General features: G+C 45.4%; 3 protein-coding genes across 4 annotated transcripts; 1 reads left to right on the forward strand and 2 right to left on the reverse strand.

The window, feature by feature from the left end:
* Window positions 1-965: 965 nt before the first annotated feature.
* Window positions 966-4576, reverse strand: HIGD2A (HIG1 hypoxia inducible domain family member 2A). Its single transcript, XM_053289849.1, has 2 exons — window positions 4324-4576; window positions 966-2120 (listed from the first exon to the last, which is right to left on the reverse strand). The coding sequence occupies exons 1-2, from the start codon at window positions 4466-4468 to the stop codon at window positions 1954-1956; spliced, it is 312 nt and encodes a 103-aa protein (XP_053145824.1). The 5' UTR covers window positions 4469-4576; the 3' UTR covers window positions 966-1953.
* A 113-nt stretch (window positions 4577-4689) lies between these two features.
* On the forward strand, window positions 4690-9522 carry NOP16 (NOP16 nucleolar protein). The gene is made up of 5 exons (XM_053289848.1): window positions 4690-4922; window positions 5770-5884; window positions 7096-7165; window positions 8601-8707; window positions 9116-9522. Exons 1-5 carry the CDS (start codon window positions 4816-4818, stop codon window positions 9257-9259), a joined length of 543 nt encoding a protein of 180 aa, XP_053145823.1. The 5' UTR covers window positions 4690-4815; the 3' UTR covers window positions 9260-9522.
* Window positions 9523-10592: 1070 nt separating this feature from the next.
* Window positions 10593-20027, reverse strand: ARL10 (ADP ribosylation factor like GTPase 10). Of its 2 annotated transcripts, none has more exons than XM_053289845.1 (4): window positions 19310-20027; window positions 16838-17006; window positions 12736-12839; window positions 10593-12445 (listed from the first exon to the last, which is right to left on the reverse strand). In XM_053289845.1, the coding sequence occupies exons 1-4, from the start codon at window positions 19502-19504 to the stop codon at window positions 12269-12271; spliced, it is 645 nt and encodes a 214-aa protein (XP_053145820.1). In that variant the 5' UTR covers window positions 19505-20027; the 3' UTR covers window positions 10593-12268. The 2 variants fall into 2 exon arrangements, with proteins under 2 accessions (XP_053145820.1, XP_053145819.1); XM_053289844.1 differs by having other exon boundaries at window positions 12736-12911; window positions 19310-19966.
* Between the last annotated feature and the right edge of the window lie 1912 nt (window positions 20028-21939).

The following is a 21939-nucleotide window of genomic DNA, read 5'->3' on the forward strand; positions in this document are numbered from 1 at the left end:
AAACTTTTCCTCCCAATAGATGACATTTCCTCAATCTTACATTTGATTACCAGACTTAAGGGCTGACATCCTGACTATATTACTCAACAAAAGCTGCAGTGAAATTAATTGGACAGGTTAGCCATGACTAATTTGCCATAAGAACAGCCCTGCTGGATCAGGCCCAAGGCCCATCTAGTCCAGCATCCTGTTTCACACAGTGGCCCACCAGATGCCACTGCAAGCCTACAAGCAGGAGTTGAGAGCATGCCCTCTCTCCTGCTGTTACTCCCCTTCAACTGGTACTCAGAGGCATCCTTCCTTTGAGGCTGGAGGTGGCCTATAGCCCTCCAACTAGTAGCTAATGATAGACCTCTCCTCCGCGAAGTTATCCAAACCCCTCTTAAAGCCTTCCAGGTTGTTGGCTGGCACCATATTTTGTGGCAGAGAATTCCACAAGTTGATTATGCGTTGTGTGGAAAAATACTTCCATTTGCTGGTCCTAAATTTCCTAGTAACCATTTTCATGGGGTGAGAGGGAGAAGAATTTCTCTCTATCCACTTTCTCCACTCCTATTAATTTCAATGCGACTTCTGTTGAATAGTTTAGTTAGGATATTAGCCAGAATATAATAGAGCAGGGTTTCTTAACCTTTGGTCCCCAGATGTTGTTGGACTACAACTCCCATCATCCCCAGCCACAAAAACCATGGCTGGGGATGATGGGAATATTGTAGTCCAACAGTATCTGGGGACTCAAGGCTAAGAAACCCTGTAATATACTCTAAAACCCAAATGGATAATCAGCACTTTCCCCTCTAAAAAATGGTTAATCCTATAATAGCCCAAAAATATATTGACAGCCTATTTAATGGAGTAAGCTGCCATGAAGCTGATTAGGGCAAGTCATGTTATGTCTTGTAAGTCAGAATGTTCCAAAGCAGCAATTACTGCTTGGTGCACAGTAAAGGAATTCCAACGCCATCTATGAACAGCCACCATTATAATTAATTCATGATATGACTTGTCTGTGAAACAGTGCTTTGGAAATAACATTTTCCCACTCACTCCACTTCATACATCTTCACTTACACCATGCATTCTAAGCTGCACATCCGTTTTATTTCCATCATGCCCCCGCCCTGCAATCTGCATCAGGATTTTTTTTATCTCCTCGTAAAAACTTCACTGTCACAACCCGTTTGTCAGCCACAAACTACTGGGCAAACACAAACTTTATGCAAGCTTGAGCTGCATTACCCTTTGACACCGCATGGAAGTACTTTCCTTTTGCCTACCCCTCCTTTTCAATCCGGCAGCCTAGAAATTCACTGCAGCTGGTTAAAAGCTGGCACAGATTTGTTCAGAAAAAAGAAACAGCTGCCAGCATGTACAGGGGCAGCATATACAGAGACTGAATCTGGTAAGAACAGAGAGAAAGCTTACAATTTTGTTGCAGTTCAGCAAGTGGAAACAGGAATACAGTTAATAGATTAAGAAAGAGATGCCGTTTATCTTCTTATACATGGAAGTGAATACAGCTTAGAAAGAAAGAGCTGGTGGAACTGTCCCCCTAGCATTAAAGGCCCTATAATTAGCGTGTGCATTTACAATGTGTGTGGAACCATGCAATTGCCACCAAAGTAATAAAATCACCCCTCCCAATAAGCTTTCACAAATGCTAGCTACTCTGATATATTGGTTTTGTCAGTAATGCTGGCCCTAACACAAGGTTGCATCAATGGACTAGGGGGGCGGGATCTTATACACCAGTGGACAAGGTTGAATCACTTGCATATATTAACAGTGCTATTTAAAAAGTCTGGAACCCTTTGGCATCTGATGGCCACTCCAAAAGTAGCACCAATTCATTGCCCTGCAAGATGCAGTGAAGGTGCTCTCCAGGGCAAGAGAACTCATTCCTACCCTGCAAGACACAGGATAGCTGCATACTACTGCACACTGGCAGTAATTTCACTTCTTTTGCTTCAGTGCTGTAACCACCACACCCACCAACAGGGCTGCAATGGTGAAGCCTTGAGCTGCAATACGTGCCCGCATCATCATCTGGGATTGGCGGGTGTTGCCCCTCTTGAAGTTAACGAGTCCATAGGTCAAGGCTCCTACTGTGCCAAGGCAGCCTAAAGAGAAGGACAAGAGAAAAAGTGTCAGCAAGCAGAAGATAATTAATTTTGATCGTGGTGGCTTGTTTGGACCTGTGAACAGACCTAGGATATCTAAATTCAAACAAAATCACTTCCTTTCAGCCTCATTTCCCCCTTGGTAAAATGGTGATTCACCTCACAGGATACAACTCTGGCTCCAAGATAAAGATTGTATAACATGTTGTCAATTGAAAATATTAGGATGATGAAGTTCCCCTAGACCACTGGGGATGTTTACCATGGGATGTGGTGATGGCCACCAGCTTGGATGGCTTTAAAAGGGCTTAGACAAATTCATGGTGGACAGGTCTATCAACGGCTACTAGTCCAGTGTCTGTGGGCCACCTCCAGTCTGAGAGGTGCCTCTCAATACCAATTGCAGGGAAGCAACAGCAGGAGAGGGGGCATGCACATACCTTTTACCTGTGGGCTCCCCAGAGGCATCTGGTTGGCCACTGTGTGAAACAGGATGCTGGACTAGATGGGCCTTAGGCCTGATCCAGCAGGGCTGTTCTTCTGTTCTGTTCATTATTCTTCATTGCAGGACTTGGGAGCCAGTGGTGGCCCCTATCAGCCAGAAGTGCACCCTCCGACTACTGGGTCTGTGCGAAGCTTCAGCCAAAGCTGAATACTCTGCACAGTCTCCCTGGCACCATGAAGAGACCACAATTCCTATTCCTATTGTGCAGAGCTGTACTTTGCCCAGCACCAGTAGGACTCCTTTATGGGAAATGGTGCTCCTGAACTAGCTTGGAAGATATGCACAGATATCTTGGAAGAGCATAGTCCTTTCCAGCCCTTTCCCCACAGTGCTCTTAAAAGAGGGCGCTCTCTCTCTCTCTCTCTCTCTCTCAAATGGCTCTCCTAGCACTGAGAAAAGTGCAGTATTGTGCAGAGGTCCGCACAGTGGGAAATGGCCTTCACAATTCATGGGTGGTTTTTTTGTTGCCAAAGTGACCCCCACTTAAAAAATAGTAAAGATCACTGTCCTAGACTAAGCCCCGCCCCCCAGAACAGTAGCAGCTCGTGAACGTGCCACTGGCGGGGCGGGGGGCATCTTTAAGGGAAAAGAAAGTCACTGCTTACCTCCACAGCGTGCCACCCAGCAGCCCCTGCGGCGGGGAATCGCCGCTGCCACTCACCTGGCATAAACGGAGCGGAGCCCCCGCCACCGGCCAGGTGAGTGGTGGCGGCGATTCCCCGCTGCAGGGGCTGCTGGGTGGCACATTGAGGAGGTAGGAAGCGACTTTCTTTTCCCTTAAAGATGCCTCCCGCCGCCCACCCCCAGCGGCGCGTTCAAGAGCCGCTACTGCCCCAGTCAGAAACTATAACTATACATACATTGACAGAAAAGTGGTGGTGAAAGCAACTGCATAGAGCCTTCTTACCTCTGCAAAAGGTGGTGAATGCATAAAACAAAATTGTTTAAATATTCAAAACATTAAATTTTGGAATCACTGTCTAATTGTATGGATAAAATGCTTTGCAGGGTCAGTTGAAATAATTTCATTCCCCATGTAGAATTCCATTATCTGAGTAGAATAGGAGTTCACTTAGGCAAGGCCTAAAATCTCTGAATTCCAGTCCTTGAGGCACACGTTGTCATTCTGGAACAACTCACTCCATTCTAATATACAAAGCCCTGGGGATTTTATTTTCTTCTTCAACAACTCTTCATCCGAATATAATTCACCCAACTCAAAATCGAGACCACAGTACATTTTTTATCACCTTTGAGTCCAGTTTTCCCCACCCTTTCCCCCTCATTACATTTGCCACCATATTTCTGACATTATTCCTATGCCTTTAGCAGCCTTAAGAAAATAAGAACAGCCCTGCTGGATCAGGTCCAAGGCCTATCAAGTCCAGCATTCTGTTTCCCACAGTGGCCCACCAGATGCCTAACATCTTCCCAGCATCTTCTCATGCCAGGAAAGCTTTACTCACAAAACTTTTGTGCGTCAAGCTGCTGTTCAAGTCACGGAACTAAGGACTATGACAAAGGTGGTTGTTGCCCAAAGCTTCATCTGCCCCAGACCCCAGGATGCTTGGCCATATTTCCCCCTCTTTTCTTAGACAGAGATCTCGTATGACAGACAGAAATTCAACAGGCAGAGCTTTCCTCGCCACCGCCTTCTCCACGCGGGGAAAAGCTTCTCCTGTTGGTGTTGATCCTCACCAATGGGCACCAGCGGGTTCTCGCGGCTCTTGCGAAGGAATTTGTCTCCGATTCCCTCTTCGCTATACTGGAAGGAGGTTGGCGTGAAGCCTTCAATCAAAGGGGGGCGACTGGGGTCAAAGGGGGGTGGTGTCTTCTGAGCCATGGTCACCCACACCAGGAACTAAAGCGAGAAAGGTGACGTATAGCTTCCCTCGAACTGTATTGACCCTCTTCCGCCACCGTACACGCAAGATCACATGCTCTGCTCTGGGGACCACTGGTGTTCTTGAAAAGGCACTGGGAAAGGGCCAGCATGCAATGCGAGCAGCTGTTTCTCGCTTGGCTTTCTGGGAGATGTAGTCCATTTAAAGGGCTTTCCTTTGGCAACTCAACCACGTGCAATGTCAGTAGAACTGCATTTCCCATCGGCCTAAGCTATCGAGCTCAGGCAAGGACTCGTAGCGGCGGAGTCGCGTGTATCTGTCTTCTTCGAGTTTGAGAGTCGTCGCGATGCCGAAAGCTAAAGGGAAGAGCCGGCGGCAAAAATACAGCTATAACGTCAACCGCAAGAAACAAAATAAGGCTTCCCGCAGGCGCGCCAACCCTCGCATAAAATGGTGAGTGTCGGGGAGGTGGTGGGAGGCACCGAAGCTTAACGAGGAAGGAAGGGAGGAGCAAGCAAGCAAGCAAGCAAGCAGCGAGGCTCTAGCCCTCGTTAACCAATCTCTGCGCAAGCACCTTTGTTTTAGTTGAATCCTGGCATTGAAATTAAGCCTGATAAAAGTAATTCTGATTTTGGAAAAGCGTTTTAATCCTTTATTACAATTAATGATGGAAACTGTAATCTGCAGTGCAGTCATATAATGCAGTATATTGTATTTGCAGGGACATTCTAGCCAATTTTCTCTGTCAATGAGAAGGACAGAATATGTTGTTGTTTTTAATCTAGTAGTCCTGTGTGCTCTTTCTTCAATGCTAGTTTTCCTGGATCTCTGGGAATCTGGATCTTATTAATTAAATTGGATTCAGTACTGAACTACTATTAGACAACGTGAGTCATGCTAATTGGAGATTCTTCCATGTCTAGTTGTATTATATGACTAAATCGGAAATAAAGCTGCCATGAAAGCACATTATGATGGCTACCTCATATTTAGCAGCTTTCCATGTGTTGAAATGCTACAAACATTCAAAGACATAAATAGTTTTTTAAAGGTGAATGAATGAAGTCAGGACAGTGTTAATGAAACAGATGCAGGTTGCACCTTGAAATAAGAAAAAAAAAGTGAAACTGGGAGATCTTTTAACAGGTTTAGACAGAATGTGAAACTAGGGGATCTTTTGACAGGTTTAGACAGAATGGCTAATGTTTCCTAGTAGTAGGTAAGCTATGTGGCAGCTCTTATTAGAAAAGTGGGGAATCAGCTTGAAGAACTGATAGTTTTGTCTTTATTTTCTACTCAGTGCCCAAATCAGACATGCCTGGGATAGTACCAGATCTGTATCACAGAATCTTGCTGAAATGGGCCTGGCGATTGATCCAAACAAGGCTGTTCCCATTCCAAAGACAATCCAACGGGTGAGTGCACTGTCATATATAGATTGAATAGGACAGTTTAGGTCAGGATTAATAGGTTGGGAAATTGGCTGTTAGGTTTGCACCTTCATGGGAGATGTATGCAATCTCAACATGACAGTGTGTATGAAATGAAAACTGCACACATAACTATAAAGCAGCCCCACAAGAATATTGTCCTTTATGCCTGGACAATAAAGATCCAGTGGAACTTGTGTGGTGTCGGGTTATACCGTGACAAAGTATACATGAGAGAGATAGTCACTAAAGTTTATTAGACCAACTTATTTGTGAAAATACAAAATGGGGATTTCAAAGTACATGTTTTTCTTTGCACTACACTGGAATGGTAAAGGACAGTCGGATGGAAAGTTGGGTGAATTCAGACTCTTAGGACTTTCCTTTATCATTTTAACTGGATATCTAGTCCAGTAACTCTGTTTCTTTATTTGGGGATAGATTTGACATTGATTCCCAAACTACTTTGAAAGGTAAATGGTGAGGATTTCTGGTGGTAGTGCAGAATGACTGTTCCAAGAAGACAGCTTATTCCAGGGAAGCTATCATGAATTATGTTGCATAATAGACTAAAATAATGACCTTAATGGTGAGGTACCACCGACTGACAACCAGACTATCTGCAGATGTACCAGGTTTTTCCATTGCACCAAGTGGGAGGGTTGATCCCTCCTTCCCTATGGAGCTGTCTGTGCCTCTCCAAACTATCTCCTTGAGGGTCCCTCAACTCTTCAGGCATAGTTTCAGGAGACACAAGTGACTGCAGAGGGGAGGGAAGATTGTGGAGATTGGCCTACCCCCACCCCATTTGCACAATGGAAGATCCCAGCATGTCCATGGAAGGCTAACCTGGATGTTGTCAATTGCATCCAGGTTAGCTTAAGCATATACCTGGATATTAATTATTGTATTTTCATTTTTATCTGACTGTAAACCACATTGTTGAGACCATAGATTTGAAAGGCAGAATATACATTTTCCAGGAAACAATTAAATTTTGCTGTTCATGTGAGAGTATCTGGCCAATTGATGTAAATCAGCATAACAGCATTAAAAAAGAACAGTGGATACTCCTTCTGAATAATTAAGGCAAAGTAATAACACTAGTTATTAAATTTATAAGATCAAATAACAGCATCCAAAGCAATGTATGTGTCCCTATGTATAACATTAACCCCTTATCTTTTAAACTACAGGTGATGCAAATGGAGATTGATGGACAAGAGGGAAGGAGGAAAATTGTGCGGAAGCCATATGTACTAAATGGTTAGTATCCCTTTCATACTGACAAAACAGGACTGATCTTGTTTCACAGTGTAGTCTTCAGTGCAGATCCTGAGAACCACAGTTGTCTCTGGTGTTGCCCAATTCAAATTAGATGGAGTTGTCTTGAATTCATCAGCATCTTATTGTCAGGTAAAAATTGTAGATATCCAACACAACTTTTGTCACGTGGGACAACAAAATGATTATGCCTATTTCTGCACACAGTTTCCAAATACAATCTCGGTGTATTTGATATATGTATGTATAGTAGCATTTCATGTTTTACTCTTTAGAGGGGCACTCTTTGCAACAACTTATATTGAAGTGCTCAGAGCAGTGTCTGAATTCTGGTGCCTTGATCATTGTCTATGGTATACTGCTTCTAGTAATTATGAAAGGTAGGGCTGAAGCCTGCTGCTGTTTTGTTTCATGAAGAATGAGCTGGAAAAACTATCCTTGCGGTGGTCCATTCCTTGAATCAGGAACTTAGTATTCAGAACAGAATACCTTACAAGTTACCAGTTGAGATAAGAACTAGTGGCAGAGTTCCTCTCTTCCATGTTGCAAGTTCCAGGTTGAGGGACAAACTGAAAGATAAGGTGACCTAGGTTCACCTTCCCCATAAGACCTCATGTAGTTGGTTACTGATGCACATTGCGTACAGATTGTACCTAGAGAACCTGGGTACCTAATCACTAGTGCGCTCTCTCATTTTTTTCATTTGTGTGTGGAATGAGTTTTGTTCTGGCATCAAGGCAGTGTGTGTGCACATGCATTCAGAATGCGGCCTTCCAGATTCAACATGAGTGGGATCTAAAATTAACTTGAGCAGACATCAAAAAATGTGTGAGTACGCACACACCTTAGAGGGAACAGTGCTAATCACTATCATGGGATAGTGAGAGTGGAAACTTTGGCTACATGACCAAGGACTGAGATCTGCACTATCTATCTTAAGAGTGGTGTGCTGTGTTTTTTGTTTTTTAATTTCTTGTGTAGGTCATATCTTGTATGTCATCTCTTGAAGAAACTAAAAAGCTTTCCATCTTGTTCTAGAACTCAAAAGCTAGCTGGCCACAGTAAAAATATCTGTCACATATGATGCATGCCTTTTGAGATTTAGAAAAGTGTATGGCAATATGTCTTCCCCTACCCACAATTCTCACTGAATTTGTAGTCATTATACCTGCTGGATTTGAAACTCCAGGTTCAAATACACTCTTAGGATGAGATCTCTGTGCAAATACATCCCACCTGCCATTGTGAGAATTGTTCATATTTTACAGAATATGGGCAATGCTGCTGCTGGGGAGAGTGTGGGAGGCCACCATGATCTCACTCATGCAGTCTAGCTGTTCTGTTTCTGCTGGAACAGGCCTCTACAGTATGCAACAGTTTCTATCTGCTTCATTGCCTTCTTTTTCTCAATGCCCAGAGTTGGAATTTGAGGCTAGTCTCCCAGAGAAGAAGTCAGAGACCCTCTCCAGAGATCTTATTGACTATGTTCAGCACATGATTCGGAATCATGGTGAAAACTACAAGGTAGGTGCTTTTGTATATATGGCCCTATGTAGAATAACTCGTTCTAGCAGTAATATTTCAAATGTTCAAAAGTTCCTAATCTGTCTTATGATAAACAGTATAACACACACGCTGCCCATCTGCTTGCTTCCTCTCTCCACCCATGCAACTTTGTGTACTTCTTACTGCCAGGTAGAAAACATGGTTTCTTGATCAGATCTGCAGTAGGTTGCACACTACCTCTGAATACATTTATCTGTTCAGAAGTACAGTCCTGTAGTTGCAGCTCTCATTTGCTTTGTGTATTGCATGTTCTCAAGACTTGATGCACAGTATAGTGCTTGTTTTCTGGTTGTGGGAGGCCTTCTAAGGTTATTGGTTGACATAGCTATGCACACTCAGCACTTAACTGTACTCTTCACCTCCCAGGCTATGGCCCGTGATGAGAAGAACTATTACCAGGACACACCAAAGCAAATAAAGAGGAAGATCAATGTGTATAAACGCTTCTACTCTGAAGAGTTCAAGGCTTTTGTTTCTTCTCTGCAACCAGAAAAGATGGATCAGCAATGACAGGCAGAAGTGTCTGCAAGCTGTTTTCTTTCAGATGGTGCCATGGCCACAACTGACTTGCTCGTGAACTGAAACTTGGGATGACAAACATCTGTCATTTGGAAAGATGCTTATGCAAATGAGACTTCTGGCCAGAGCTCTGATGGGTGGAGAGCCCTGCTTTTCACCATCCAGAGGGGGGAAAGCAGCATTTCCCTCAGCTTTGGAGAGATCCTACTTGAAATAAACTGCTTTCCTAAGCCTTTTGTCAGTACCGAAGCACAGCTAAAGGATGTTTCCTGTTCTTGTTGAGCGAATGGTGGTTTTGAGGAAGGCAACCTTGAGACAGGCCCAATTGTACTTGTGTGTGCATTTTGAGAGTGAAAGACACACCGACTGATGCACCACACAGATCTGAAGAGAGGTGCTATTCTACAGCTTGCTTGCAATGCTTGTGGAGGAGGGGTTGTTCTGTGCCTACGGAGCAGTGCATCATCGCAATTGCAATGATGCATCATAACTGTATCTTCATTTCAAATGGGAGTAGCATTGCTCTTGCAATGACATGGTGCTTAGTAGGCATGGAGCAGCCTCACCTCTATAAGCAGTGTGGGCAGGCTGTAGAGTGGCGTGTAAGCAGCATGTACACATCTCTCTGACCTATGGATCTCTGTGTAGTATGTCAGTCACTAAATCTAATTCTGGTACTAGGAATGCCAATGACTAACTTGCATCTACAGAAAATAAAGATCTTAAGTAGAGGGTTAGGAGACTTGCCAGAAAGAAAGCTGTTGCCTCTAGTAGTAGTTAAGCTGCTCTCATAGAAAGAAGAAAAGGCTACCTGGCTAGTGCTAAAGGAATCCAGGAAGAGCTGCCACCCTCAGTAATAGTCCATCCAGGGAGGTGGCCATGTCAGGTCTGAGTGGTGACCTTCCAGACAGGCATTGAGAACAAGGTTATATTGTCTCCCCAGATCTTGCCGGTCAGGGCTTTAAAGCAAGGACTCATATTCCTCACTGGAGGTAATGCTGCTGAATTACTGCCATTGGCTAGGCAAAGGGAATCGGGCTGTGTCCTCCGGCCAACATCAAGAAGATAATGTTCTTCCCCGTACAGAGGGAAATGAGGAAGATGTCTCTTCCCCTCTCCGAAACATCTGTACAGCACATTTGCTGTCCAGCCTTATGCCCATCTGTCATTCTTGAGACAGAACAGCTTTTCAATCTTGGTTAGTTTCTGCTGCAGGGACCGTATTGATCGTGATCTAAATAGAACATGAGTTTTCCCCTTCCTGGCAGCTGTTCTGAAGATTTGTGCTTTTTCCAGCTGTATGAAATACAGAGCCACTTGTTAATGAGGTAAAAATTCAAGGTTTATTGGTACAGAAGGAGAGAAAATAAGTGTAAATAAAGTGCAAACAATTAGTCACAAGTTATCCTTTTCATACAGGTCAGGGTCTACTGCCACAAAACAAGCTTCCTGTGTTAAGCAGTTAAATAAAAACAATGGGGACTGGGAGAGAGGTAGTCAAGTTCTACAGGAGCCAAGCCTAGCCCAAACTCAAGAAATACTACTATTCTCTTGCCCAGCGGGAAGGGAAAAACCAGGAAGGCAGCAAATGTGTGTAAGAAAAAGTGCATCAGCTGACTTTGTCTCATGTTAAGGAAGATGCTTTAATAAGTTTGGCTGAGCATTTCTTCCTCTGAGGGCAAGATTGGCTTTTGGACAAAGGCCAGCTTAACTCCACACAGGTGGTTAAAATGCTATACAAGTTTGTGTCCTAATTGGAGTGGCCTGCCTGTGTCATTTTACAAGCACCACTATCTGGCCATAAACTTTGTACAGCTTCCTCTTTGTTTCCAGGTCAGACTGTACACGGATGCTCTAGGAACAACTTGGATATCCTAAGTTGAGTGACAAAGCACCAAACATGAAAACATGTTTGGCTAGACTAGGGCTGCACAACTTTGGCCCTCCGGCTGTTGGATTACGACTTCCTTCATCCCTAGTCACAATGGTCAGAAAGGAAGGAAGTTGTAATCCAGCAACAGCAGGGCCAAAGTTGTGCAGCCCTAGTCTAGACTAATGCATGGGTTTCCCAGCCCCCTTAAGCAGCCTTGGCTCAGTATTATTTCAGAACAAGCAGGTAATGAAACTTGTATTGAATACTAGATGGAAGCCATCTGTTGGGAACTGATTTCAGTTCAAAGCATTTTACAGCATTGGCTGTAAAAATGCCTCAAGGGGCCATTCCCCTCATCAGGCCATTGCTCCAAATGCTCACTCTGGCAGAAAATGACAACTGATCAAGGGCACCTGATGTCTTGGAGAAGAAGCAACTTAGCTGCTTACAAGTGGGAGATCTGTACATGAGTGCAATAAAGGCCTTTTTTTAAAAGTGCGAATATTCTGGGGCAAACTCAGCAGTAGAGTTACATGCACGTGTTCTGCTGAGATGCCAATAAGACTTTTGGACTCACTTTGCCCCCCACTCTTCATTAACTCTAAGGTTGAATAGGGCAGCTGGGGGGTGGGGGGTTACTTCCCCAAAGCGATTGTGTTTCAGTCCTTCCATACACAAAGAAAGGGAAGCTCTGCCTTCTCAGCAGATTTACTGCTTTCACCTCTTCCTATTTGTTACTATAGATCTGGTGGCAGCAGAACCTGTAAGACAAAGGGATACTTCCTAGTCTGAGTATTAATACTGCAGAGTTTTAGGATGTTCTTAGTGGGCTGTACAACAGCAGCAGCTCCCAGCAACAGCCCCCCAAGACAGTGGTGTTATCCCTGTCAACAATGTCCTATGCCTCTTTTCTTCTTCCTTATCCAGAACAGCTGAAGCAGGCTGAGGCCATACTGGCACTAGGGCCCCCTGGAGCAAGGGAGCTCAAGTAACACCTAGAAGGAGCTTGAGGACTCCGACAGCTCATTCCCCAACTGTACATATAAAACATCTCAAGTAGCTGCTGCAAGGACTAAAGCCATGGAAGGTCCATCTGACTTGAATATCCTGGCGATGTTTAAGAACCTTCAGATTTGTGCGAGGAGTTTGATCAGCAGGCTCTTGAGGTGGAGAACGCTGTTTGGAGTGGCCAGGCCAGCAGAAGTAGCACTTGTGGGCAGGAGGAAGAATTCCCTCTGGCCATTCAAGGTATGCAAGGCCAGCTCCTTGTATAGTTCTGCCTCACTCAGTGCATCACTCTTGTCCTGGAATGGGGACAGACTATAGTGTGAGCAATGACATGCAAGTGTTTTCTCCTGAAGAGAACCTGAATTTGCTACAAGTTTATATCTGCTTTCACTCCCAGTCTAAGATTCAGCATGAAAAATTAGGCTAAGTAAACAATCACATTGGCACCAGACATTGTAAGAAGCCACCACAACAGCTGAACCTTGAGTATAGCTGGTGAGATCAGTAACCCTTGGGCAGAGGACGGGTGTCTAGATTAGAAAAGCCAGACTTCTGGATGCGAGATGCCAATAGGGGGACAACGCACCTGTTTGTTGGCTAGCACTATCAAAGGAAGCTGAGGGTCCTCGGCTAGCAAGCAGTGGAGCTCCTGCCGAGCAGCGGGAAGGCGTGGGCCATCTGCAGAATCCACTACAAACACCAAAACATGGGCTTTGCTCAAGTACTGGTTCCAGTAGAAGCGTAGATTCTTGCTGCCACCAACTGAGATACAAAGAAATTGAAGTCCAAACTCCGATAACTTGAATACATCACATATTTGGGGCATTCCTACAAGACCTGGGATGGGGAGCAGATTTCAATGTAGGACAGGGGTTCCTTTAATTAAGGCAGTGGCAGCTGGTAGTTCCTGGGACCAGGAGTGGGGGAGGGTACTAGACAGAGCAGGTGATGGGTGGAACAAATTGTGGACAGCTGTGGAGATGGAGCCAGGACTAAGTGTGTGATTAGCAATAACTGGCAACATGTAGATTTGTAGTTAACAAGCGGAATCAAAATATCAACACACAAACATACACATCTCATTTGCTCATCAGCAGAGATACAGAGAAATATGGAAAACATCAATTGCTTTACAGTGCTTAACAGGACTACAGTAGTGTGTAGATTTGTATCTAACATGGCAGGATCAAAACACAAGCATACACACACAGGAAAAGAACTGTACAAGCCACATGTAAATACAGACCAGCTGCTTCTGTGGAAAGTAAATGCATTCTGAAGTCACCAGGGCTGCTCTTTCGGACCGATTAAAAAAAAAAAAAAAAAAAGACTACTAATACTAACAACAAGAATGAACTCTGAGCCAGAGCAGTACAGTGTTTGGTGTGCTGGATTAGACTGGGGAAATCCAATTTCAAATCCCCATTCAGCCATGAAACTCACTGGGTGACTCTGGGACAGTCACTTATATCTCAGCATAAACTTCCTCATAGGGCTGTTGGGAGGATAAATGTGTACCACTTTGGCTTCTTGGAGGAATACATGTAAAAGTAAATAAATCTATATAGCCCACAGGTAAAGCAGAGACCAGCTACAAAAGTGGAGAACAAATGCATTCTGAAGTTACAAGCTCTGTCTGCGTATTTTATTTATGCATACATAAATAACAGAAAAACCACAGTTTGTTTGCTGCAGCTATAAACCATCTCCTGTAACTTAGAGGACAGCATGGGAAGCAAAGATGCATGGGGACACCCCTCTCCTACTCCATGCCTGCTGCACAGCTGGGTGCCACTCTGCCCACCTTGGATGCCCACCACTTACCCTGGGTGTATATCCTTGCCCAGTGAACCATATCCTCCAGTGATCCTTGCCCAATGAACCATAACCCCCCAGTGGGCATATTAATGTTACAGATACTGGCCACAATCCAGAGGAAAAACCTGGTTAGCTCTCTGTGTAGCAAATGGATTTTTAAAATTATTTTCCTTCCAACAGGATCCATTCCTTTTCTATACCCCTGCTAACTTGGCAAAGAGGCACCTTTTAACGTGGTGATTCTCTTTATTGAGCAGGGGAAGAGTAACTGGCCCTATCCAGTAGGGGTGTGTCCGAACTGGTCTGGAGGCCATTCTAAAGGCCTCCGAACTTCCAGACAGGTTCGGACTTGGCCGGTCCGGGTCCGGGTGGGGGGTCCCCCTTTAAGGGCAGGGAGGGCTTGCTTACCCCTCCCGCCTCTTTGCCCCCGCCAGAGGCCGTATTGTATCTAATAAATGGGGCGCTGGAAACCAGCCGCCCCCGCCGCCCCCCCCGCGAGCGGATTAGGGGCAAAAATTAGTAAGGTACTGCCGCTGTCCCTGCCGCCATCCCGCCCCCCCCGAGTGCTCACCGCATTGTTTCTTAGAAAAGAGAGGAGCCCGTCGAACAGAGCTCCTCTCTTGGCAAAGTCTGTGAAGCAACTGAGGACTGGGGCACGTGCGCGCACGTGATATGACGTCTAAACTTCCGCCGGAGGCCCGGTCTACCTGGCCTCGTCCCGCCGGGTAGACCGGGCCTCCGGCGATCGGAGGCCCGGTCTACCCAGTGGGACGAGGCCGGGTAGACTGGGCCTCCGGCGGAAGTTTAGACGTCGTATCGCGTGCGCGCGCCCGCCCCAGTCCTCAGTTGCTTCACAGACTTTGCCAAGAGAGGAGCTCTGTTCGACGGGCTCCTCTCTTTTCTAAGAAACAATGCGGTGAGCACTCGGGGGGGTGGGACAGCGGCAGTACCTTACTAATTTTTGCCCCTAATCCGCTCGCGCGAGGGGGGGGGGGGCTGGTTTCCAGCGCCCCATTTATTAGATACAATACGGCCTCTGGCAGGGGCAAAGAGGCGGGAGGGGTAAGCAAGCCCTCCCCGCCCTAAACGAAAGCCCCCCCTTTGGTGCTGGTCCGGACTGCTCCGGACCATGCACATCCCTACTAGCCACCCCCAGCACAGTACCTCCAGTGACTGTTGCTGGTGTCTATTTTATGTTTCTTTTTAGATTGTGAGCCCTTTGGGGACAGGGATCCATCTTATTTATTTATTATTTCTCTGTGTAAACCACCCTGAGCCATTTTTGAAATGGCGGTCTAGAAATTGAATGAATGAATGAATAAATATACCATATCCACATGGAAAGCCACTTCTGCAATTATTTGAAAAGCAGTTTGGACTCAGAAATCCATGCATATGCCCTAAAAGAACTTTTTGGCTTCTTATGTAAGTTTCTAATCTAATCAGTCCAGTCTTATAGTTTGCTGTTCCTTCCAGTCAGGGGTGTATCTAGGGGAGAGGGGGCCCGTGTTCAGTACTCTCTCTGGCGGCCCCCCAGAGTGAGGGAGATAATGCAGAAAATAGGGATGGGTGGATCTGGAGGGCCCTCAGGAGCTTGGGGTCCGTGTTCTTTGAATGCTTTCGCTCAATTATAGCTACGCCCCTGCTTCCAATGTTTTATGACATGTCATTTTGGGAATGGGCCATAATGCTTTGCATACAAATCAGATCAGTGAACAAGGGAGAGAAAGCAAAGACTGCATTGCTCCCCTTCAAAACAAACACAAAGAAGCCAGCAAAAGGTCAGACCTACCGCCAGCCAGCCAGCCAATCTGCTCTCTAACCAAAATGGTGATTGGATTCTTCCAAGTAGCTAAAAGAAAAAGACTTCCCCACCCTCTGGGCACTCTGATTGGCTGCCTGAGGAGTCAATCAGCCTAGTCCCTCTTTGATTGGTTTATAGGGCAGTCCTAGGATCACCCACTTTGCAAAAACAAAGTGAGCATGCTTATTGGCTCCTGTCAATATTAATATTTTAAGAGATCTGGGGCTTTTCATTTGTTATTTGAGATTGGTGATCCATTGCCCACCTCACATCTCTTAAAGCAGCAGCAGGCTGCAGGCAAGAGCAGAAGGGAACAAAAGAGGGAGGCAGTAGGAAGACAAAATGGAGGCAGAGGAAACATGGCTGGCTGAGAAATTTAAGGTGAGTGCCACCCACTTTGCCCATATATAAGATCCACCTCTGAGTGAAGGGCCTCCTACCACAAAGCTGGACAAATATCAGGCAGATAAAGCATAAATGATCATAAGCTCTGATGGCCAAGATACTGGTAAGTGTTATTCTCTTTCTTACATAGGACTAAGTTGACAGTTCATTCCCAGGCTTTCCAGATGCAGTCGCAATGCATATGTTCCACAACTAGGACTGCAATGTTTTGTTGCATGATCAGATCAAATCAATTTAAAAAACCCTTTTGATAGATGAAAAGAGCCCTCTGATTAATAAAATATAAAATCAGCTGCCAGGCACCATTTTGAAATAGGCATTCCTTCTAATTCACACAGGATGGAATGCCTTTTCTAATAGGATACCTGCTATGACACATATGAGCATATATAAAAACCAAGGAAACATTTTTATTTTGCTTCAGAACTGTTGTTGTTTTTTACTCATATGCAAACTTAATAGATTGACCAACACCAGCTAAAGCTCATATGATTAATTCTTTAGTCATGTGACAGTGCTGGCTACCATGCGGTGTCATGCAGGGGCAGAAGGAGGTCCCTGACCCATCTCTCTCCCCACCATGATGCAAAGCCATTCCAAAGCTCCCAACTGAATAATTACAGTATGTAAGCTATCTCTAGGAGCCAGTGGGGGGACTTACCCTCCAGGAGGTCCATCTGAAAACCACTGGCCCATAGCTGCACTGAGTTGAAGCCCTGAGTGGGAGCTGTGCACTTATTGGTGTCCGTACTGGAGACATAGTGAAGAATGCTGCTCTTTCCAGCACCATCCAAGCCTAGAACCAAAACCTGATACTCACAGGAGTGTGGCTGCAAAGAGAAGAAAATATTAGGGTTAGTAGTGTAGTTGTAGAAAGGTCCTTTTATGACTGACAGGCTCATCAGAGATTATTTCTTTGTCAAGATGATCAGGAGATCTGAGCTTTTATTCAGGTCCTCCTTAAACTGGATGGGATAGATAATTTTGGTATTGCCAGTTTCTTCCACATCATATGTCAGTGTTCATTGTTACGACCAGGATAATGTGGGAGATGGATATTTTTTCTTATCCACCATGACCCTCTCGTGGAGCTATATATATGCAAGGGAAGTAAAGTGGCCCCTTGGAGAGTTCCACTTCCATCCAATGTCACCTTTGGAGGCCCCATCACTGTTAGCCCATGGCCTGCCCACCTTTCCCACTACAACCCTGGGGGACTCCTTCAGGTTTTAAACAAGTTTATTGTGTGGGACCAGAAATAAGCTCCCCTCACAACCCTGGCTCATTAAGGGGGAGGAAATGGGAGTGGGAAAATACTCAAACAAGACACTGTAAGCAGGCTAAAGAAAAGTCATTATAGTGCTCCCAGATATAGTTATTCAGCACAAAAAAACCCATTTGCTTGCACAGACATTCCCTATTCACTCCCAGAGCTCTTTAGAGAAAGAGTGGGATACGAATGTGATAAATAAAGACAGCCAATTGCCAAGAGAGCCACCCAGAGACTTACATTTGGGGTGGTATAAAAATGTGCTAAATTAAAATAAAGTGCCTCTGTCACTGCTTCTCCCTTTGGTGAGCATGGCCGAATGTGGTAGCACTGGTGTTGACAAGTGGCCAGGCTGGGGGGAAAGTTCACCCCTGCTAACTTGGCAAAGAGCCACCTTTTAACGAGGTGATTCTCTTTATTTAGCAGGGGAGAGGAACTGGCCCTATCCACCCCCAGCACAGTACTTCCAGTGACTGTTGCTGGTGTCTATCTTATGTTTCTTTTTAAATTTTGAGCCCTTTGGGGACGGGGATCCATCTTAGTCATTTATTATTTCTCTGTGTATACCTCCCTGAGCCATTTTTAGAAGGGCGGTATAGAAATCAAATAAATTAAATAAATAAATAAAAGAGCATCCGGATGCACAGGCAGCCCCAAGGAGTCTTGCTTCCAGTGGATGAAATGTTTCCAAACAGCCTTTTGCTTCAAATATGAACAAGGGAAATGATGGAATCCTAGAGATTAGAAAATGACGGCCAAGATGAACTGACTAGCGAGGTAGTTGCAATTGCCTGAGATTATTGTAACAAACATAGGTTAAGCATCCAAAAGAGCGGGACACCAACCAAATCAAGATCCAGGATCATATGAGTGTGTGAGCCCATACTCCTACCTATGCTGAGTTCAAACATCCTTCAAAGCTTGAAACTTTGTGGCTGGTCCTTTATGATAAGGGGAGCTGTGATCACATCCCAAGATTAACATATGCATATGCATCCCAAGATTAACATATGTTTGTATATGACTTTTTAAAAAAAATGCAAAAAAAAGGAAAAGAAAGAGTGCCAGTAATCTACACAGATGGAGTTGCAGAATGGAAAAGTTTGTTAGTCTGTCTCTTAATAGCTGTGTGAAGGTAGACCGAGAAAGAAGTGTAGTAGACGAGAGAGATCCTCATGGGGGCCAAAGCATTTCTCTTCCTCTAGGCTAAATCCAAACCTAAGGGCTTGTTTGCAAAATCAGCAGAATCAAACAGTAAAGATTTTCCTGGACTGTACCATTTCAGGCTGCAGGGGTGGAGGACCTCAGTGAATGTATGTTTATAAGACTACCATAAATGAGATAAAGATGAGAAAAAAGAACTCCCTGAACACACTAGGTGCAAGGAGTTGGGGGAAGGGGCTTCAGTAGTAGAATGCATAGAGCTCAGAACTGCCATCTTAAAATGGGGAAAAGTCAAATAGGGTCACAGCTCGTCAGCTGAAGAGGATAAGAGGTGCTCCGGGGCACATACTTTCATGCCATTTGTAGCTGGTGACCTCTTACTGTTTAGTTTGTCAGCTAGCCCTAGAATTCATCTCTTGTCAGTTAGATTCGGTTATTTAGATGCCCTACCCGAAAAGTAGCTCAGGTACAGGTATGCCAGTCCAGGACAACTTAAAGTGAAACACGAAGCAGCATATAATAAAGCGAGCCTCTGAGTATATGCGAAATGGTGGCTTTCCGTAACACATCTATTGCCTGAGGGGCCTGAGGACAAAGGGCGTGATTTGGGAGACTTCACATTTTAGAGCTAAAGCGTTTACCCGGGCTTCAGAGCAGATTCGAGCGGTCTTCTTGGGGTAGGGGGCTCTCCCATATTACCTTCTCCTCCTCGTTAGGAATGCTGCGCCCTAGCTCCGCTTCCAGCTGCTGTTCCCAGCGTCCCCTCCAGCCGATACTACTGTCGTTGACGTCTCGGAAGTAGATTTTCCAGGCGATGAAGAGGAGGGAGCCCAGGGCGGCTACAGCTGCTCCTAGCACCAAGCTCAGGTGTCTGAGGGCGCGAGCAGGAGCCATGGGCGAAGGCACCAAGCTAAAACGAGCGACCCCGGATCAAGCAGAACAGTAGCACCCCAGTTCGGATGTACCCGCGCTGAGATAAGCGCTCTGCCGGAATCTGGGTGGCTACCCTTTCCTCCTTCCTGCCTTCGCAAGTTCGCAACCTGCCCTACCCGCTGGAGTTGGTTCGCCTGTTAACAAGTGCAACGATCCTCCCTAGCCGGCAGAGGCGTCCAGCTGCCCGCCCGCTCGCTCTGTCTGAGCTAATCGCAACAGCCGGAGAATTTCCCGGCCGGAGTCCAGAGCAGCAAACCGGGCGGGTAGAGTTTTCCTGACGTCATTCATGGTCTTAAAGGAGACTGCCTCGCTCTGTTTTTCCCCGGCGAAATATTTTAATGGAGGGGAAAAAGTACAGTGCTTCCTTTTTTTGCCTTGGGCCACAAGTAGAATTGTACAAATATGATTCTATTAGTCCACTCGCTTCCTAAATCATAGTCACGTTGTGATATCAAAATAAAGCCCCCGCCCCCGTTGCTCTTAGGCGGAGCAACACCCCTCCGACACACACACACACACACTTACTTCCGGGTAAGCATGCAGGCACAAGATCTAGTTGCTCGTAGGCAATCCTAGGCATGCTTGCTTCGCCGCCTTTTTTTTTTTAACCACTAATAGGCCTTATCATTATGTCCAAGTAAATGCGGTTACGATCAAGGTGGTGTAGTCCAATGCATACTTGCTAGGAAGTCAATCCAACTGAACTGTATGGGACTTCCGAGTTAGGTTAAAATATGGCTTGTGATATTTATTTATTTATTTAACATATTTTTATACCGCCCAAAACTCACGTCTCTGGGCAGTTTACAACAAAGCAAACAAACAGAAAAATCAAAACCTTAGTTAAAACAAAATAAACGCTACAGTAAAAGTTAAAACATTACAACAATTTCAATTTTAAAACAACATTTTAAAACAATGTAAAAACTGTTAAAACAATATTTATTTAAAAGCCTGGGTGAATAGATGAGTCTTTAAAGACTTTTTAAAAGTTGTCAGAGATGGGGAGGTTCTTATTTCAGGTGGGAGCGTGTTCCAAAGCTTTGGGGCAGCAGCAGAGGAGGCCCATCCTCAAGTAGCCACTAGGTGGGCAGGTGGCAACCTCAGACAGACTTCTCCTGATGATCTCAATGGGTGGGGGGGTTCATGACGAAGAAGACGTTCTCTTAAATACCCAGTGCCCAAGCCATTTAGGGCTTTATAGGTAATGATGAGCACCTTGTATTTTGCCCGAAAACTTGTGGGTAGCCAGCGTAGATCTTCCAATACAGGAGTAATATGGTCTCTCCGAGATGACCCAGAGACCAACCTGGCTGCCACATTCTGCACCAATTTTAGTTTCCGGACTACACACAAGGTCAGCCCCTCATGGAGCGCATTGCAGTAATCCAGTCTGGAGGCTACCAGCATATGTACCACTGTTCTGAGGTCGTTTATCTCAAGAAACAGATGCAGCTGGCATATCAGCCAAAGCTGATAGAAAGCACTTCTGGCCACTGCCTCAGCCTGGGACACCAGGGAGAGGCTTGGATCCAGAAGCACCCCCAGACTACATACCTGTTCCTTCTGGGGAAGTGTGACCCCCATCCAGAACAGGCAGATCATCATCAAACTCATCTCCCGAATTCTGACCCCACACAATGAATACCTCCATCGTATTTGGATTCAGTCCAGGTTGTTATCCCTCATCCAGCCCATCATCACCTCCAGGCAGGCATTTAGAGAGGTTATGCCCTCTCCCAGTTGACATGGAGAAGTAGATTTGGGTGTCATCAGCATACTGATAGCACCCTGCACCAAATCTCCTGACGATTTCTCCCAGCAGTTTCATGTAGATGTTAAAACAACATCGGAGACAATACAGAGCCCTGAGGGACACCGTATGAAAGTTCAGATTTTGAAGAACAACAGTCTCCAAGGGACACCATCTGGAACCTGCCCAAGAGGTAGGAGCGGAACCATCGCAAAGCAGTGCCTCCCACTCCCAACCCTCTCCGATGCTCCAGAAGGATACTATGGTCGATAGTATCGAAAGCCACCGAGAGGTCCAAAAGGACCAACAGAGTCACACTTCCTCTGTCAATTCCCAACTGCAGATCGTCCATCAGGCCGACCAAGGCAGTCTCCAGCTATAGCCTACCCAAAAGCCAGTTTGAAATGAGTCTAGATAATATGAATGTGCCTAAGCAAATAACAGTGGAGAACATGGGGTGGACAATGGTTGGGCTTAACTTGAACTAGGGTTCAGCCCACGGAACCAATTTTTAATGTGAGAACCTAAAAGAAAGGGGGTATGAGATAATTATGCCTCTGGGCATATGCAGAGTACGTTTTCATTTCTAATAAGAAATCATGCCCAACCTCTATGTGTCTGGGATTGGGAGGAGGCATCTAGA

The sequence above is a fragment of the Hemicordylus capensis genome, chromosome 2, assembly GCF_027244095.1.
Source record: "Hemicordylus capensis ecotype Gifberg chromosome 2, rHemCap1.1.pri, whole genome shotgun sequence".
Taxonomy (NCBI): Eukaryota; Metazoa; Chordata; class Lepidosauria; order Squamata; family Cordylidae; genus Hemicordylus; species Hemicordylus capensis.

Excerpts from the sequence above, each read along its gene's own strand:
- HIGD2A (XM_053289849.1), bottom strand. The coding sequence starts at position 4,468 with ATGGCTCAGAAGACACCACCCCCCTTTGACCCCAGTCGCCCCCCTTTG. Across the intron at positions 2,121-4,323 it reads GAACCCGCTGGTGCCCATTG|GCTGCCTTGGCACAGTAGGA; the intron begins GTGAGGATCAAC and ends CCTTCTCTTTAG.
- NOP16 (XM_053289848.1), top strand. The coding sequence starts at position 4,816 with ATGCCGAAAGCTAAAGGGAAGAGCCGGCGGCAAAAATACAGCTATAAC. Across the intron at positions 4,923-5,769 it reads GCCAACCCTCGCATAAAATG|TGCCCAAATCAGACATGCCT; the intron begins GTGAGTGTCGGG and ends TTTTCTACTCAG. Across the intron at positions 8,708-9,115 it reads ATCATGGTGAAAACTACAAG|GCTATGGCCCGTGATGAGAA; the intron begins GTAGGTGCTTTT and ends TTCACCTCCCAG.
- ARL10 (XM_053289844.1), bottom strand. The coding sequence starts at position 19,504 with ATGGCTCCTGCTCGCGCCCTCAGACACCTGAGCTTGGTGCTAGGAGCA. Across the intron at positions 17,007-19,309 it reads TTCCTAACGAGGAGGAGAAG|CCACACTCCTGTGAGTATCA; the intron begins GTAATATGGGAG and ends TTCTCTTTGCAG. Across the intron at positions 12,912-16,837 it reads TCAGATGGACCTCCTGGAGG|TTGGTGGCAGCAAGAATCTA; the intron begins GTAAGTCCCCCC and ends TTTGTATCTCAG.